Raw genomic sequence first — 13,696 nt, 5'->3', positions numbered from 1 at the left:
TATGTAACCTACAAAGAGGCAGGCAGAGCTTGGGCCCATGCGGGTACACACGGCCACCCCTTTTGCCTGTAGGAAGTGGGAGGTGTTGAAGGAGAAGTTGTTAAGGGTGAGGTCGAGTTCGGCTAAGCGGATAAGGGTGTTGATGGAGGGGGACTGGTTGAACCTGTGGGAGAGGAAGAAGCGGAGGGCCTTTAGGCCATCTGCATGAGGAATGCAAGTATATAGGGACTGGACGTCCACAGTGAAGATGAGGTGTTGAGAACTTCAAATATGAATCGTTTTTCTTCACATTGTTATGTTTAGTTGTTTTAATCTCTGAGATCCTTTACGAAATGCAATGTTTCTACAAGTACCATTAAATGTTTTCACTGTAATTACAGGCTTGTAGTTCTATTATGCTAAATGACAATAGAAAATAAATTTAGTGTGACCTCTGAAATAAGCAAGCAGCAGCAGCTTTTAACTCTCTGGTCTGGGGCTACTTTTCTAAAATTCAGTTCCAACAGATCTGGTCAATAACTATCATTCTCCTTTCATTGCTATTTTAAACTCTCTGTGTTCTACAGGCCTAAATAAATGTAAAGGGATTTTGAATGGAAAATTTTAATCTTTAAGGTTTCTTGAGATCATTCATCATAATGCTAACATGTTTTGTTTTAGTAGAAGCTTGTGGTTTGTTTTAACTGCAAATGTTCTGTAAAAGGGGTATCTTATCATCATTAAAGTCATGAACATTGAGAGCAATTGACATTTACAATACAGGAGGCCACTTAGCTTGTTGTTTTTGCATTGACTTTTTGCTAAAGCAAATCAGAATTCATTCCCAGCTTCAATCTCTATAACCTTATATCTGCAAATATGCTTCAAATATCTAACAGTTGGAATGTTATCGACCTCAACCCAATCCTTACAGCAGATAAAACTCTGTTCTGTCGTGCCTCTGTGCAAATACTTTTCTCCTATCATCTCTTCTCACCTACCTAGTGATAATTTTACATTGATACTTCCTTGTCAACAACTCTTCAATCTTTCCCTATTCAATCTGTCAAAACCCTTCATCATTTTGAAAGGCTCTGATGAATCACTTCTTGATGTGCTTTCATTGGAAATGGTTCCAGTATTCACTTTGCCTTCCCATAAATAGTTTCCCATCTCTGGCATCTTGCTGGTGGATTTATGCTGGAGGTAATCTATGGTTTTAAAGATCTTTTTATACAAATACACCACTAATTAGCCTAAAAAGAAGTCTTGTATTTTGTCACTCCTATGTTCAGACTAGAGCAATGTTATAGTGGAGTTACATAGGAATTCAGTGTTAGGATACTTAAACTTCCTGATATATTAATGACCAAGCCCTTGGTGTACAGGGCACAGTTTTAAAATTTGAAGGCAACACAAACCTTGGACATTTGTGAAATGTGTGATGGATAATGCAGAACTTCAAGGGGACTTAGGTTGATGGAATGGGTAGAGAACTGGAAAATTAAATTTAATGTAGAAGTGTACGAAGCTATTCATTTTTGGAAGATGAACACAGAAACAACATAAAATAAAAGGTATGATTCTAAAGAGGATATATGAGCAGAGACACATGAGTGTAGACATGCAAAAATTATTGAAAGAGGCAGGAAAGCTTGAGAGAGTGGTTAATAAAGCACATATTATCCTGGGTTTTTAAAGTAGAAGCTCAGAATACAAAGGCAGGAAAGCTATGTTAAACCTGTATAAAACACTAGTTTGGCCTTCAATGGAATGCTGCATCCATAAGACCATAAGATGTAGGAGCAGAAATTAGGCCATTTGGCCCACTGAGTCTGCTCCGCTATTCAACCATAACTGACAAGTTCCTCAAACCCATTCTCCCACTTTCTCCCCGTAACCCTTGATCCCCTTGATAATCAAGAACCTATCTATTTCAGTCTTAAGTGTACTCAATGACCAGGCCTCCACAGCCTTCTGTGGCAGTGAATTAGATAGATTCACCACTGTCTAGCTGAAGAAGTTTCTCCTTATCTCTGTTCTAAAAGATCTTCCCTTTACTCTAAGGCTGTACCCTTGGGTCCCAGTCTCTCCTACCAAGGGAAGCATTTTCCCAACATCCACTCTGTCCAGGCCATTCAGTATTCTATACGTTTCAATTAGACCCTCCTCATCCTTCTAAATTCCAATGAGTATAGTCCCAGAGGCCTCAAACGTTCCTCATATGTTAAGCTTCTCATTCCCAGAACCATTTTTGTGAATCTCCTCTGAACCTGCTCCAGGGCCAGTACTTCCTTCCTGAGATATAGGGCCCAAAACTGCACACAATACTACAAATGTGGTCTGTGCTCACAATTTAAAAAGGATGTGAGACATTATTCAGAGTGCAGAGATGATTTGTAAGAAAGGTTTCGGGGACTTCAGTTGTGAAATAGATATGAGAAGTTGACTATTCCTCTTGAAGGAAAGGTTCAAAGGAGATTTAACAGGGTTATTCAAAACAATGAGGGGTCTGGAGAAAGTAGTTAGGGAGAAACTGTTCTTATTGGTGGAAGGAACACAACTAAAGATCAAGATCACATATCAATGGTAAGTGGCAAAAGAAATGACTTAATGAGCTAAATCTTAATTGCGTAATAAGTAGTTAGGAGCTGAAATGCAATGTCTGAAAGAATGGCAGGGATAGATTCAATTGAGACTTTCAGAAGGGGATTATGATCATTATCTGACAAAGAAAAATATGCAGGGCTATACCTGCAGAAAACTAACACAAACATGACAAACTGAATGGCCTCCTTTGTGCCATGACCTATGATTCTATGTTTAAAAACTGTATTAGTTTATGAACACATTTTATACCTTGATGTGCCTGTCAAATGAAAATTTTATTGCTGATCAGGTACGTCTTATATTGACAATATTCTTAGTAATTAATTACCTTAAGAATAGTGATGTTCCAAGTAAAATTCTCAACAGCCTTATGCAGTTTTCTTCCTTTCAGGCCTTCTTTGACTCCAATATTGTTCAGATTTTCGTGGAATTCCATTGCTGGAAGCAAGAAGTATTTATTAATCTTAAGCATAAGACAGTTACTAGGCATCAGTTACTTGATGAAACTAAATAATTGAGTCGTACAGATCAATTTTGTTTGGAGGCAGGTTAATTATATAAAAGCAAGGAATGAGAAAGCGGGATTGTGATGCATGATTAATTTATGCTGTTCCTTCCAACGCAAGCATCATGCTGTCTACTAATTTTAACAATAGTAGTCCACATTCCTGAAGTAAAAAGTTCTAGGATGACTGTAAGCTTCAAAAGGGGACTGAAATTTGTGTGAGGTTAGCACGGCTTAAAGTTGGCCCACACACAGGAACATGGAAAATTGATGCAGGAGTAGGCCATTCAGCCTGCTCTCCAGTGAGTGCAGTGAACATCTACAAAATCAATTCTTGGAATGGCAGGGCTGACGTATGAGGAGAGATTGAGACAATTAGGATTGTATTCACGGGAGGGTGAACTTGCTTAGAAACCTATAAAATTCTAACAGCACTAGACAGGTTAGCTTCAGGATGGAAGTTCCCAATGTGGGGGAGACCAGAGGTAGGGCTAAGGATAGGGGGCAAATATTTTAAGACTGAGGTGAGGAGATATTTCTTCACCTGGAGAGCGGTGTATGTGAAATTCACTACCACAGAAAGAGGCAGCTATAACTCTTGTGACAGAAGAGATCAAAGAACATGGGGGAGGCAGGAGGAGGATGAGAAATTGAGCTTAATAATTAGCCATGATCATATTGATTGGCGGAAGAGGCTTCAGGGGTCAAATGACCGACTTCAGCTCCTATCTTCTATGATCCTATATTCACTCATTGCCTCTCTGACATCAATCCTCTAAGTAATGCCCCTGAAACTCACACTTCATTCCAATGTAATTTCCACTACATAGATTCAGGACCCTAGTCTCAGAATCAACTGTGTCACTCTCCATCTTAAGGAATTCTTTGCATTGTGGTTGCTCATCATGCACCACTTAAAGCCAGCCTCACCTCTAAAGGAGATGTGCATTATGGTGGGAACAGGTACTAGAAACCTCTATAGAGTTCTCCAAACTTAGCAACAACCAGCAGAAATCAAGCAGTAATTAACAAGGAGCAAGAATGGCGGGCATGGTGCTAATAAAACAAATTCCACGAAATTGAAATTTGTGGCAAATGTTTCTTTGGAAGCAGGATACGTGAGGCAAAGATTTTGTTGAATCATTTCTCTGCATGCTTTTTGTTGTGTTGGGTCCCTGAAAGGTTTTAAACTCTGTGTTTGATGAAGCTGTTGAATTTATCCATCAGAGCTATGCGAACATTGTTGATGACAATTTAGGGAGACCATTGCACAGCAGTAATGTCATTCGACTAGTAATCCAGAGACTCTGGCTTATTATCTGGATTCACTGGTTCAAATCCCACAAAGGCAGCTGGAGGAATTTAAATATAAGTAATAAGTCTAGAATTGAAAAGTAGTATCAGTATGGTAACAATGACAATTATCATTAATTGCTATAGAATCCAATATAGTTCACAAAATCCTTACTGCCATCCTTACCTGTCTGGCTTACATTTGACTCCAGACCCACAGCAATGTGGTTCACTCTTCACTGCCTAAGGAAATGCTTAGTTTAAGAGCAATTAGGGATAGGCAACAATGGTGGAATCGTCAATGTCACCCACATCCATTTAAATGATAAGAAATATCCTGGCTTGTAGAAATCTTACAATAGCTTTTTCCTGCTCTCTCGTCATGTCCATGAGGAACAAGAGGAACTAACTACTGTATCTGTGACTTGCTTTTACAGAAATGTGCAGGAGCCTGGCTACATTGCATTGATCCAACTGTGGATTAAATAACCTTAATTACTGTAACTCAAGGCTATGGTCTCCTGAACTGCCACAGGCTGTTCCAGCTGTGGTAACAGGGTAACTGCTGTTGCAGGTCTGAAATTGCTTCCCATAAGAGTTATTATCTACTGTTACACTGGCCCTTACTGATGTTCAATTGCTTGTTCTGTACAGATGGAGACCCAGGGCGTAGTAAGGTCACGTGCCAGCACGTTCATGAATACCTCAGTGTCAAGAACGACATCTTGAAAGAACCCCATCTGTTGCTTACGTTTATCCAATTAGTAAGAGCGTGTGGGGGATGGTGGTGGTGGACATGGCTGTGGTTTGCAATAGCACTCTTGTTCTTCCTTAGAGAGTGTTTTTACATAGAATATAATGGCTGAAATGCCAAGAATTGTAGAAAAAGCTTTTCTGGAAAGATGAATTCTTGCAGGTAGTTGTGCCTTAATGTTTTGGTCCTGTAGTCTCTGACCTACTGAGTAAGTCTCACAAAGAGAATGTGCCATGTATCAAAGTCCTATTGGAGTCACAGGACCTGGGAGGCTACAACTTCAGCCTTTGGCTGCTATGGCTAGGCCCTGATTGACATGAGACAAAATACAGAAATACACTAATTTTTCACTTCAGTACTGCCCTGTTTCTGCCCCAAAACAGGGATAAAAGTATGGTTCGCAGTCCAGGTCTACTTGTCTATTCCTATTATCCAGTAGCTTGAGTAGGAACATAGCAGCTTTTGGAAAAAAAATCACAATTAAGAGACTTAATAAGAAAGGCTATTAGAGGAGCATCAGAGGAAATAAGAAATGAATTCACAGGTCTTAGTGGATCAAACAATTTGATATTGAACTTTAGAATATAGTACTTGTACTTATAGTACTTCTTTTAATCTCCCAATAGGTATTGTGAATAGATATCTGAATATAAAGCTTTTCTCCCCACTTTACTTCACACTTCAGCTTAAACATCTCTAGGGAATATGCTTAACACAGATAAAGATGTATTTAATTAACTTTATTCCCTCTTAAATATGTTGAAAATGTTGAAGAGATAAATTTCTTTATACCTAATCCATCACTATTAATTTTAGCTCAGCATGTAATGCCCTCCAGCAGCGAAGGTATCCTTATTAATAAAGTGGATACCAGAATTCTGAACAATCTATTCTCGAACAACTACCTGTAATTAGTTTAAAAAAATTTGATACTCTTTTTTGATAAGTTAATGAATGTTATTTGTTGAACCCAAGTTATTGAGAAACTTGCAATTTTGTTTTCTGCTTTAATGCATGATTGTTCAATAATTTATTTTGCCTTCTGTGTGAGGGTAAGTTCTCATCCACCTTGTGCCAATTGTTTATTTACAGAAACATTATTAGTACCAGTTACAATGACAAACTCCTACTTTATGTTTAGGAAGCTAATAGCCTGCAAAAGGACATGAGGCAGTTCAAGTTGCAAGAGATACACTGTGCTTGCTCACTATTACATCAATATCTGTAGTATACCTGGTTTTAGCCAACAAGTTAGTGTACTGGGAGGAATTATTTCCCAACAGAAGTGGATACAAGCGTTGCAATGGTTCCACCTCCAGCCGTGATTTGAACAACCCTGGTATAGGTTGCTTTTTAGAAAAGCTCCAGGTAAAGTATGTCAAGTTTTCATTGGCAGTCAATGAAAGATGACATGAAAAGGTGATCAAGTCCAATAAAACATTAGAATATTACAGCAATGAAGGATGTCATTCAACCCTTCAAGTTTGCATCAGCTCCTTTGAATGAAAATTTGGTTAGTTTCTAAGTCCAATTCTTTTCCTGTATCCTGCAATTTCTTCTCTCCCAAACAATATTACCTGCTTGGCAACATCTATCAAGGTGCTATCAATCATTTGCACACAACTTCCTAGTAATGATTAGTGGAAATTTCCTTCAAGGGATCTAAGGTCAGCAGTTTGTCAGCTACAAAGGTGTTTCATCAATTAAAACATCACCATGAATGACCACAAAATGAAAGGGTTGATGCAATTAGTAATAGCAATGGTTAGCTGTAGCTGAAACTTGGCTCCAGCTTCTTGTAGAATGTTGAACGAATATTGTGGAGGGACACAGAGGATTATGTGCACTTTACTATATACAGTGCCACTTCAGCAGCACCACACAAAGAATTAGGTCCTGGATTGCTTCATTGTCTAACATTAGAGATTCCTGGAGTTTCTTTTTCTTTATTGTCTCTCCATTAACAGGTTGAGACATCATAATTGTTTTTGCAAACCAGTTATAACATTCTCTTCATTAATATTACGTGCCTGGCTACATTTACCAAGGTGTCATAAATCACATTTGCATAAAACTACCAGGTAATTGAAAGGTGGTGAAAAGTTGCTTCACAGGATCTAAAATCAGCCTTTCTTTTAAATTCCGCTCATATTCAAAATTTCACTTCCACCACTTGTGTGCACCCTTCATTAGCCCAAATCTGTACCTGGGCAGGCTAATAAGGTGGTCAAGAAGAGAACAGTGGTATAAATATGGTTCAATTTTTCAATTTTTCAAGAAGGGTGGTAGAGATAAAACAAGGAATTACAGACCAGTGACTCTCAGATCAATGGTAGGAAAAAATACTAGAGAAAATTCTGAAGAAGAGAATTGGTCCCTGCTTGGAGAGGCAAAGTTTGATCAGGGATAGTTAATATGACTTTGTCAGAGGGAAGTCATGCCTGACACATTTGATTGAATTTTGCAAGGAGGTGACCGGATGTGCAGATGAGATTAGTGCAGTTGATGTACATTTTTTGGATTTCAGCAAAACTTTTGACAAGGTCCCATATGAGAGACCAATAACGCACGACGAATCCAGGATAATTTGACAAGATGTATTCAAAATTGGCTTAGTATTAGGAGACAGAAGGTGCTTGTAGAAGGTTGTTTATGTGACTGGAGGCTGGTATCTAAGGGGATCAATGCTGAGTTCCTTATGGTTCATGATATATACAAGTGATATACAAGAAAATGTGGGGAATAATAAACAAGTTAGCAGGTGACACGATGAATGGCTGGGAGGTTGACAGCAAGGAAGAGGTCTTTGGTTACAGAAGGATGTAAACTAATTGGTCAGCTGGGCAGATCAGTAGCAGATGAAATTTAACCCTGATAAATGTAATGCGATACATTTTGGAAGAGTAACACTCAATTAATGGAAATCCAGTTATTTTCTAAGTCCAATTAATAGCAAGACACTGGGAAGTTCAGAGGATCTGAGGAATCTGGTGTGCTTGTTAACAGGTCCCTGAAGGTGGCAGAACAGGTTGATAGCATAACTGAAAGGGCATAGAGGATACTTACCTTTATCAGTTGAGCTGCAAAAAAACTTTGGTTAGGCCACAGCTGGAATACTGTGTACAGATCTCATCATGCACTATAGGAAGGATGTAATTGTACTGGAGGGGCTGCAGAGGAGAATCATTAGGATGTTATCTTGGATGGAGCAGTTTAGCTACTAAGAGAGGCTGGATAAATTTATTCTGCGATAGTAGGAACTGCAGAGGCTTGAGAATCTGACATAACAAGATGTAGCGCTGATGAACACAGCATGCCGAGCAACATCAGAGGAGCAGGAAGCATGTTGTTTTCTTTACAGCAGAGAAGGCTGAGAAGAGATTTAAGTGAAGTGTATAGAATTATGGGGACATGGACATGGTGGATTGAAAGCAGCTGTTCAGTTTTGAAGGGTCAGTAACAGTGGCATAATTTTAAAGTGAAAGGCAGAAGGTTTTCAGCGTGGTGGAAATCTAGAATGCACTGACTGGAAGGTTAGTTGAGGCGACAACCTCACAACCTCTTAAAAAATACTTGGACGAGTACTTGAAATGACATAACATTCAAGGTTATGGGTCAAATGCTGGAAAGTGGGGCCAGCGTAGATTTAGAAAAGCTTTTGCAGGTGCAGACTCAATGGGCCAAAGAGCCTCTTCTGTGCTGTATGATTCCACGAAACAACACATTCAAGTTGGTTGAAAACCCATTGACTGCCAATAGGGGAAAGTCTAGCCTTGAGGGGTCAGGAGTAAAGGAGGTAAATGACAATAATCTTTAAACTTAAGTGTGGGAGCAGAAATTTTTTGAGCAGGTTTTCCTTTTCTTAAGCTATGGCATTGAAGGTAATATTCATGGCAAGTATTCCAGCTTTTTCACCTCAGTCTCTACCATTCCACAGGTTTTCAGAATCAAAAAACACTACAGGAAAGAAATAGGCCTTCTGACTCATTAGGCTTGAGTTGGTACTAGTTCTTCAACTGAAGATATCCAATCTCATCTAATTTCTTTGCACTTTTCCTTGCATCATTCATTTTGTTATTCATTCTGCTCAAAAATTATCCTGTTCCCATTTGGACTGCACTCACCCTTCATTACCCACTAATTTACTACCTCTGGATACTACCATTGGTAAGGTTGGCTCCAGACCCACATTATTGTCTCTTTCAGTCTGATCTTGCAGTCCACAGGAGGGTGACAGGTTAATGGTATTTGCGTTTTCTAATCCTCTTGGGAAGTCTGTGCCACTATCCCCTTGGACAGAGAGGATTTGGTGTATATTATGTTCTTTTGCCTCAATGAAACTCAAATGTAACCATAATTATATGTTGGGGTAGTGGGGAAGGTACATCTCTGCACTATCTAAACGTTAAGGGGTCACAGTCTTCCAGATATTGGACATTGTTATAATTAAGTGATTCAGGTGTGGCTGTGGGAACTGGTTCTTTTGGTGTGGAATCAGGAAACAAATTCCTGCTTTTTTTGGCTCCACATTCCAATAAGTTGCTTATTAATTTTATCAGATCTAGCAGGGAATCCTTGGATTCAGTTGCCATGAGTTCTGGCACTGGTTGCCCCAAGGCAAATTACTCTTGGAAAGTTTCTTCAAACAGTCTTTCAGCCCTCTAATTGCAAATGCATAGAATATAACACTTATTTAGATGTGATTAACTGACCTCCTTTTTGTATTCTTATCTTAATATGCTAGGCAGTGCACATCCAGTGTGCAACACATGCATGCCTTTTACCTAACAAATTGTGGGTCATTTATTCTATAAGCCCAATGTGTAAAAAAATTATCATGCTCTGATAATTCTGAGACAATGTCCTTTGACGTTAAATTGCCAACTATTGAAACAATCATACACTCTTAATTGAAAGAGTCTGACCCTGTTACCTTCTCTGTTCTAGCTGGTTCTGACAATATCCTTTCCTCACAACTTATCCCACAGCCCCTGTGTCCTATCCAATAGGTACCAAAAATCTACACAACTCTTGTCTATTCAATTTCTTACCCATCTTCATTGTCACTTCCTTACTTTTATATTCAATAGTCTTCTAGGTAAAGATGTAAACTTTAATTGAATATTTTCTGGTCTTTTCTACCTCTTTGTCAGCTTTATGATACTCAAAACTCTGTTGCCTGCATCCTAATTCATAACAAGGCCTATTCACTCACTGTGATAATGGGAACTGCAGATGCTGGAGAATCCAAAATAACAAAGTGTGGAGCTGGATGAACACAACAGGCCAAGCAGCATCTCAGGAGCACAAAAGCTGATGTTTTGGGCCTAGACCCCCTTTATCAGAGAGGGGGATGGGGAGAGGGAACTGGAATAAATAGGGAGAGTGGGGAGGCGGAACGAAGATGGAGAGAAAACAAGATAGGTAGAGAGGAGAGTATAGGTGAGGAGGTAGGGAGGGGATAGGTCAGTCCAGGGAAGATGGACAGGTCAAGGAGGCGGGATGAGGTGGTAGGTAGGAAATGGAGGTGCGGCTTGAGGTGGGAGGAAGGGATGGCTGAGAGGAAGAACAGGTTAGGGAAGCAGAAACAGACTGGGATGGTTTTGGGATGCAGTAGGGGGTGGGGAGATTTTGAAGCTTGTGAAATCCACATTGATACCATTGGGCTGCAGGGTTCCCAAGCGGAATATGAGTTGCTGTTCCTGCAACCTTCGGGTGGCATCAAACTCACTGTTATTGTTTGTTCTTTATTCTTAATACAACTGGGTTGTGGGATGGACGTTTACAGTAATTGATTCATATTAGAGGTCACATGATGACAATACTACCGTTGATATCGATTATCATTTACACTGAGTTAGTTAAGTGATGCACTATGCACACAACTGCTCTCATGTATTAGCAGTCCAGTACTTTCATCAGTCTCTGCACACATAGGCTGAATCTTGGGCTTTTTTGGTTTAGAGTGAAGTTACATTAATTTTTGTGGAGGGTTTTTTTGGTGCAGGTTTTCACACTGTATCTTCACAGACTCACTCTATTATCTATTCACCTATCATACCCCTTTATAACACTCACATTTGATTCAAGCCCCATCTCAGTACACACCATTCCCAGAATAACTCATCACTCATTGGATATCCCGGAATTGACTGGCACCCCATGCACAGGTACCATCCATTGTGCATTCAGAGTGGGGTCAGTTTGTAGCACAGTTCCTGATTTTGCCCCAGACATAGCAGACAGGGAGAAATTGGTGCACTGCTTCGCAGGCAGGGTCCTGGAAATGCACTAGAAGAGTGGTGCAGACACAGACTTTCTCCTTCTCTCAGACCAACAGTGAAGGCCAGGACCCCAGACCTGAGACGAGGTTCCCACCCAGGTCATTGCAGTGTCAGCTGTCTGGAAGAATGCCCATAATTGTAGGAAGAAGGTCAATAACCTTCTGCACTCTGCCAGTAGAATTACCAACATGTTCTCTCTGATATCTCATCTGTACTGACCTCTCACCAAGGCTCATGCTCTACCCTCTGACTATTGCCTGCAACTTCACCCCTCACTCCAATCTCCAACACTACTAACCCTGCATACCCTCTGTGCTGCCTCATCAATCAGGTGGGACACCTTCTGCTCTCACCAATAACAGCTCTGCCACCCACTTTCATCTCCCTCAACACCTCTCTCTCTCTCTCTCTCTCTCTCTCATTCCAGGAAGGAAAAAGAATTTAATAGGGAAAAAAAGAGTCAAGAGGCATGGTGTGCTGTCTGAACCTATTTGTGGGGAGCATTCTGACTGGCCTTATCCAAGCTCTTGCGCTCATATAGGAGGTTTACCTTAGCTATTGTGCCAGGACCCTCCAAGTGACAGCTTTCCACCATTACTTGACTGAGACCTGCTGACAACAATGAAAATCACCCTTCCTTTGTTCACAAAGTCAGAAATTGCTGGAAAAACAGCCAGTCCTGCAGCATCTTTGGAGCAAAAGAAAGTTAATGTTTCGGGTCCAGTGACACTGCTTCAGAACACCTATGTTCTGATTGTAGAAATTCCACAAATATAGCCTAACGTGCTGAGTTTTTCCAACAACTTTTGATTTTGTTTCTGATTGCTAGTGTCCAGTTTTTTTGTATGTTTAGTCCTTCTGTGCTAAATGGCATGGCAAAGACAAAAAAAAACTTGGGTAAATGTGGCCAATTCCCACACAGAGAGCCATGATCATGTTGTTGCCTGGTGTCCAACATACAGGTCTTTTAGAACAAATGGCAAGCTGAAGTTGCCAGGTACTCACTTTGATTTTCATAGCGAGACTGTCAACATCTTATTGGCATGTTTGGTAAAATAGAAAGCTGAATTTTAATGAGGCAATTTGGGTTGTAAACAAAACATTTAACAAACAGTAATCCCTAATTGTTAATTTGTTGCTGGTGATGAGAAACTTGCTACGCTGTGTGTCAAAAGCATAAAAGATGACAGGTGATGTCTCCCGACGTAGAGACGTGCCTATTGAATTTTTCAAGTGATTCTGACATAAACCTTACCGTGGTCCAAGTTACTCAGACTCCTGTAAGATTCTGCCCATTGTCTCTTAATAGTATGTGAGTATTTTGTTATTGGCTGCTCTTTCCAACTGAAAGTATGGTTCCCATGTCACTTTTTGTTCCTGCCATAACTGTTGTTACTCCAGTTCCATTGCTGGTTACTGCAGACTGCCAGGGTGAAGGCTGCTCTGTGGTCTTTGCTTACTTAGTTTGCTCATTTTAAGCATGGCATTGGCAGATGTGATTCTTGATGTCATTGCTTATGTCTGTCTGATCAGTACAGCACTTTCCTTATTATCCTCAGTCATGACTCAATTCATTGGTGGCTTGTATGGATATGCTTTAGTATTGCATTTCTCTGCTCCTCAGGGATAATGACTCTATTTCTTCTGTAGATAATGCCATCATGTGCTGTCAACTCCTCTCTGTGTGCCCATGACAAACTTCAATCTGTAGGATTGACCTTGATACTTCTAAGCTGTCCTTTCGTCACAATTTCTTTCGACACCTGGAGAATTGCGTCTAGTTGGGTAATTCGCTTCATTTGAGCAAGGTGTTTGTTAAATTTAGTATCTTTACTGAGTTGATGAATTCCACAGCTGCTTTTAGACTCCTCTATTTCTTCATGAGGAGTGCTGCTATCAACAGCATGTCAACGATGTATATCTGTTTTGTTTGCTTCCATGTCATGTCCCGATGATATCTCTCTAATTGCAAAAACACTTTTTGCAGATGCTTTGAAACAGATTGGAATGGTGTGAGAAATTTTTAAATTAAGGTCTGACTCGACTGTTTCTTGTCTCTTCTGAATGGGTATTGATGAAAATGTTCAAAAGCAGATTCCTTGCCCAGAACCTAGACCGACTGATAGGCTTGGCACCTTATGAGATGTGGAATTCTCTTAGAGATGGTTGCAGCCTAGAAGCAGATAGGAAGCTTGCTGCTGGGTTAACGGGAATAAAGGAGAGTTTGGTGGTGAGGGAATGGATGTGCTGGTTACAGATTTGGGAATAATG

At 40.1% G+C, this 13,696-nt stretch overlaps 1 protein-coding gene across 3 annotated transcripts in view; it reads right to left on the bottom strand.

Moving 5' to 3' along the window:
* LOC125467209 (inactive phospholipase C-like protein 2) overlaps positions 1-13,696 on the bottom strand; it is a 289,707-nt gene that overhangs the window by 60,971 nt on the left and 215,040 nt on the right. For all 3 annotated transcript variants that reach the window (XM_059638241.1, XM_048562742.2, XM_059638247.1), the window contains exon 5: positions 2,918-3,027. In XM_059638241.1, the coding sequence (XP_059494224.1) occupies positions 2,918-3,027 (110 nt within the window). The remainder of the gene's footprint in view (positions 1-2,917; positions 3,028-13,696) is intronic.

This window comes from Stegostoma tigrinum, chromosome 2, assembly GCF_030684315.1.
Source record: "Stegostoma tigrinum isolate sSteTig4 chromosome 2, sSteTig4.hap1, whole genome shotgun sequence".
NCBI classification, from domain to species: Eukaryota; Metazoa; Chordata; class Chondrichthyes; order Orectolobiformes; family Stegostomatidae; genus Stegostoma; species Stegostoma tigrinum.
This window is presented reverse-complemented; position numbering and strand designations above follow the sequence as displayed.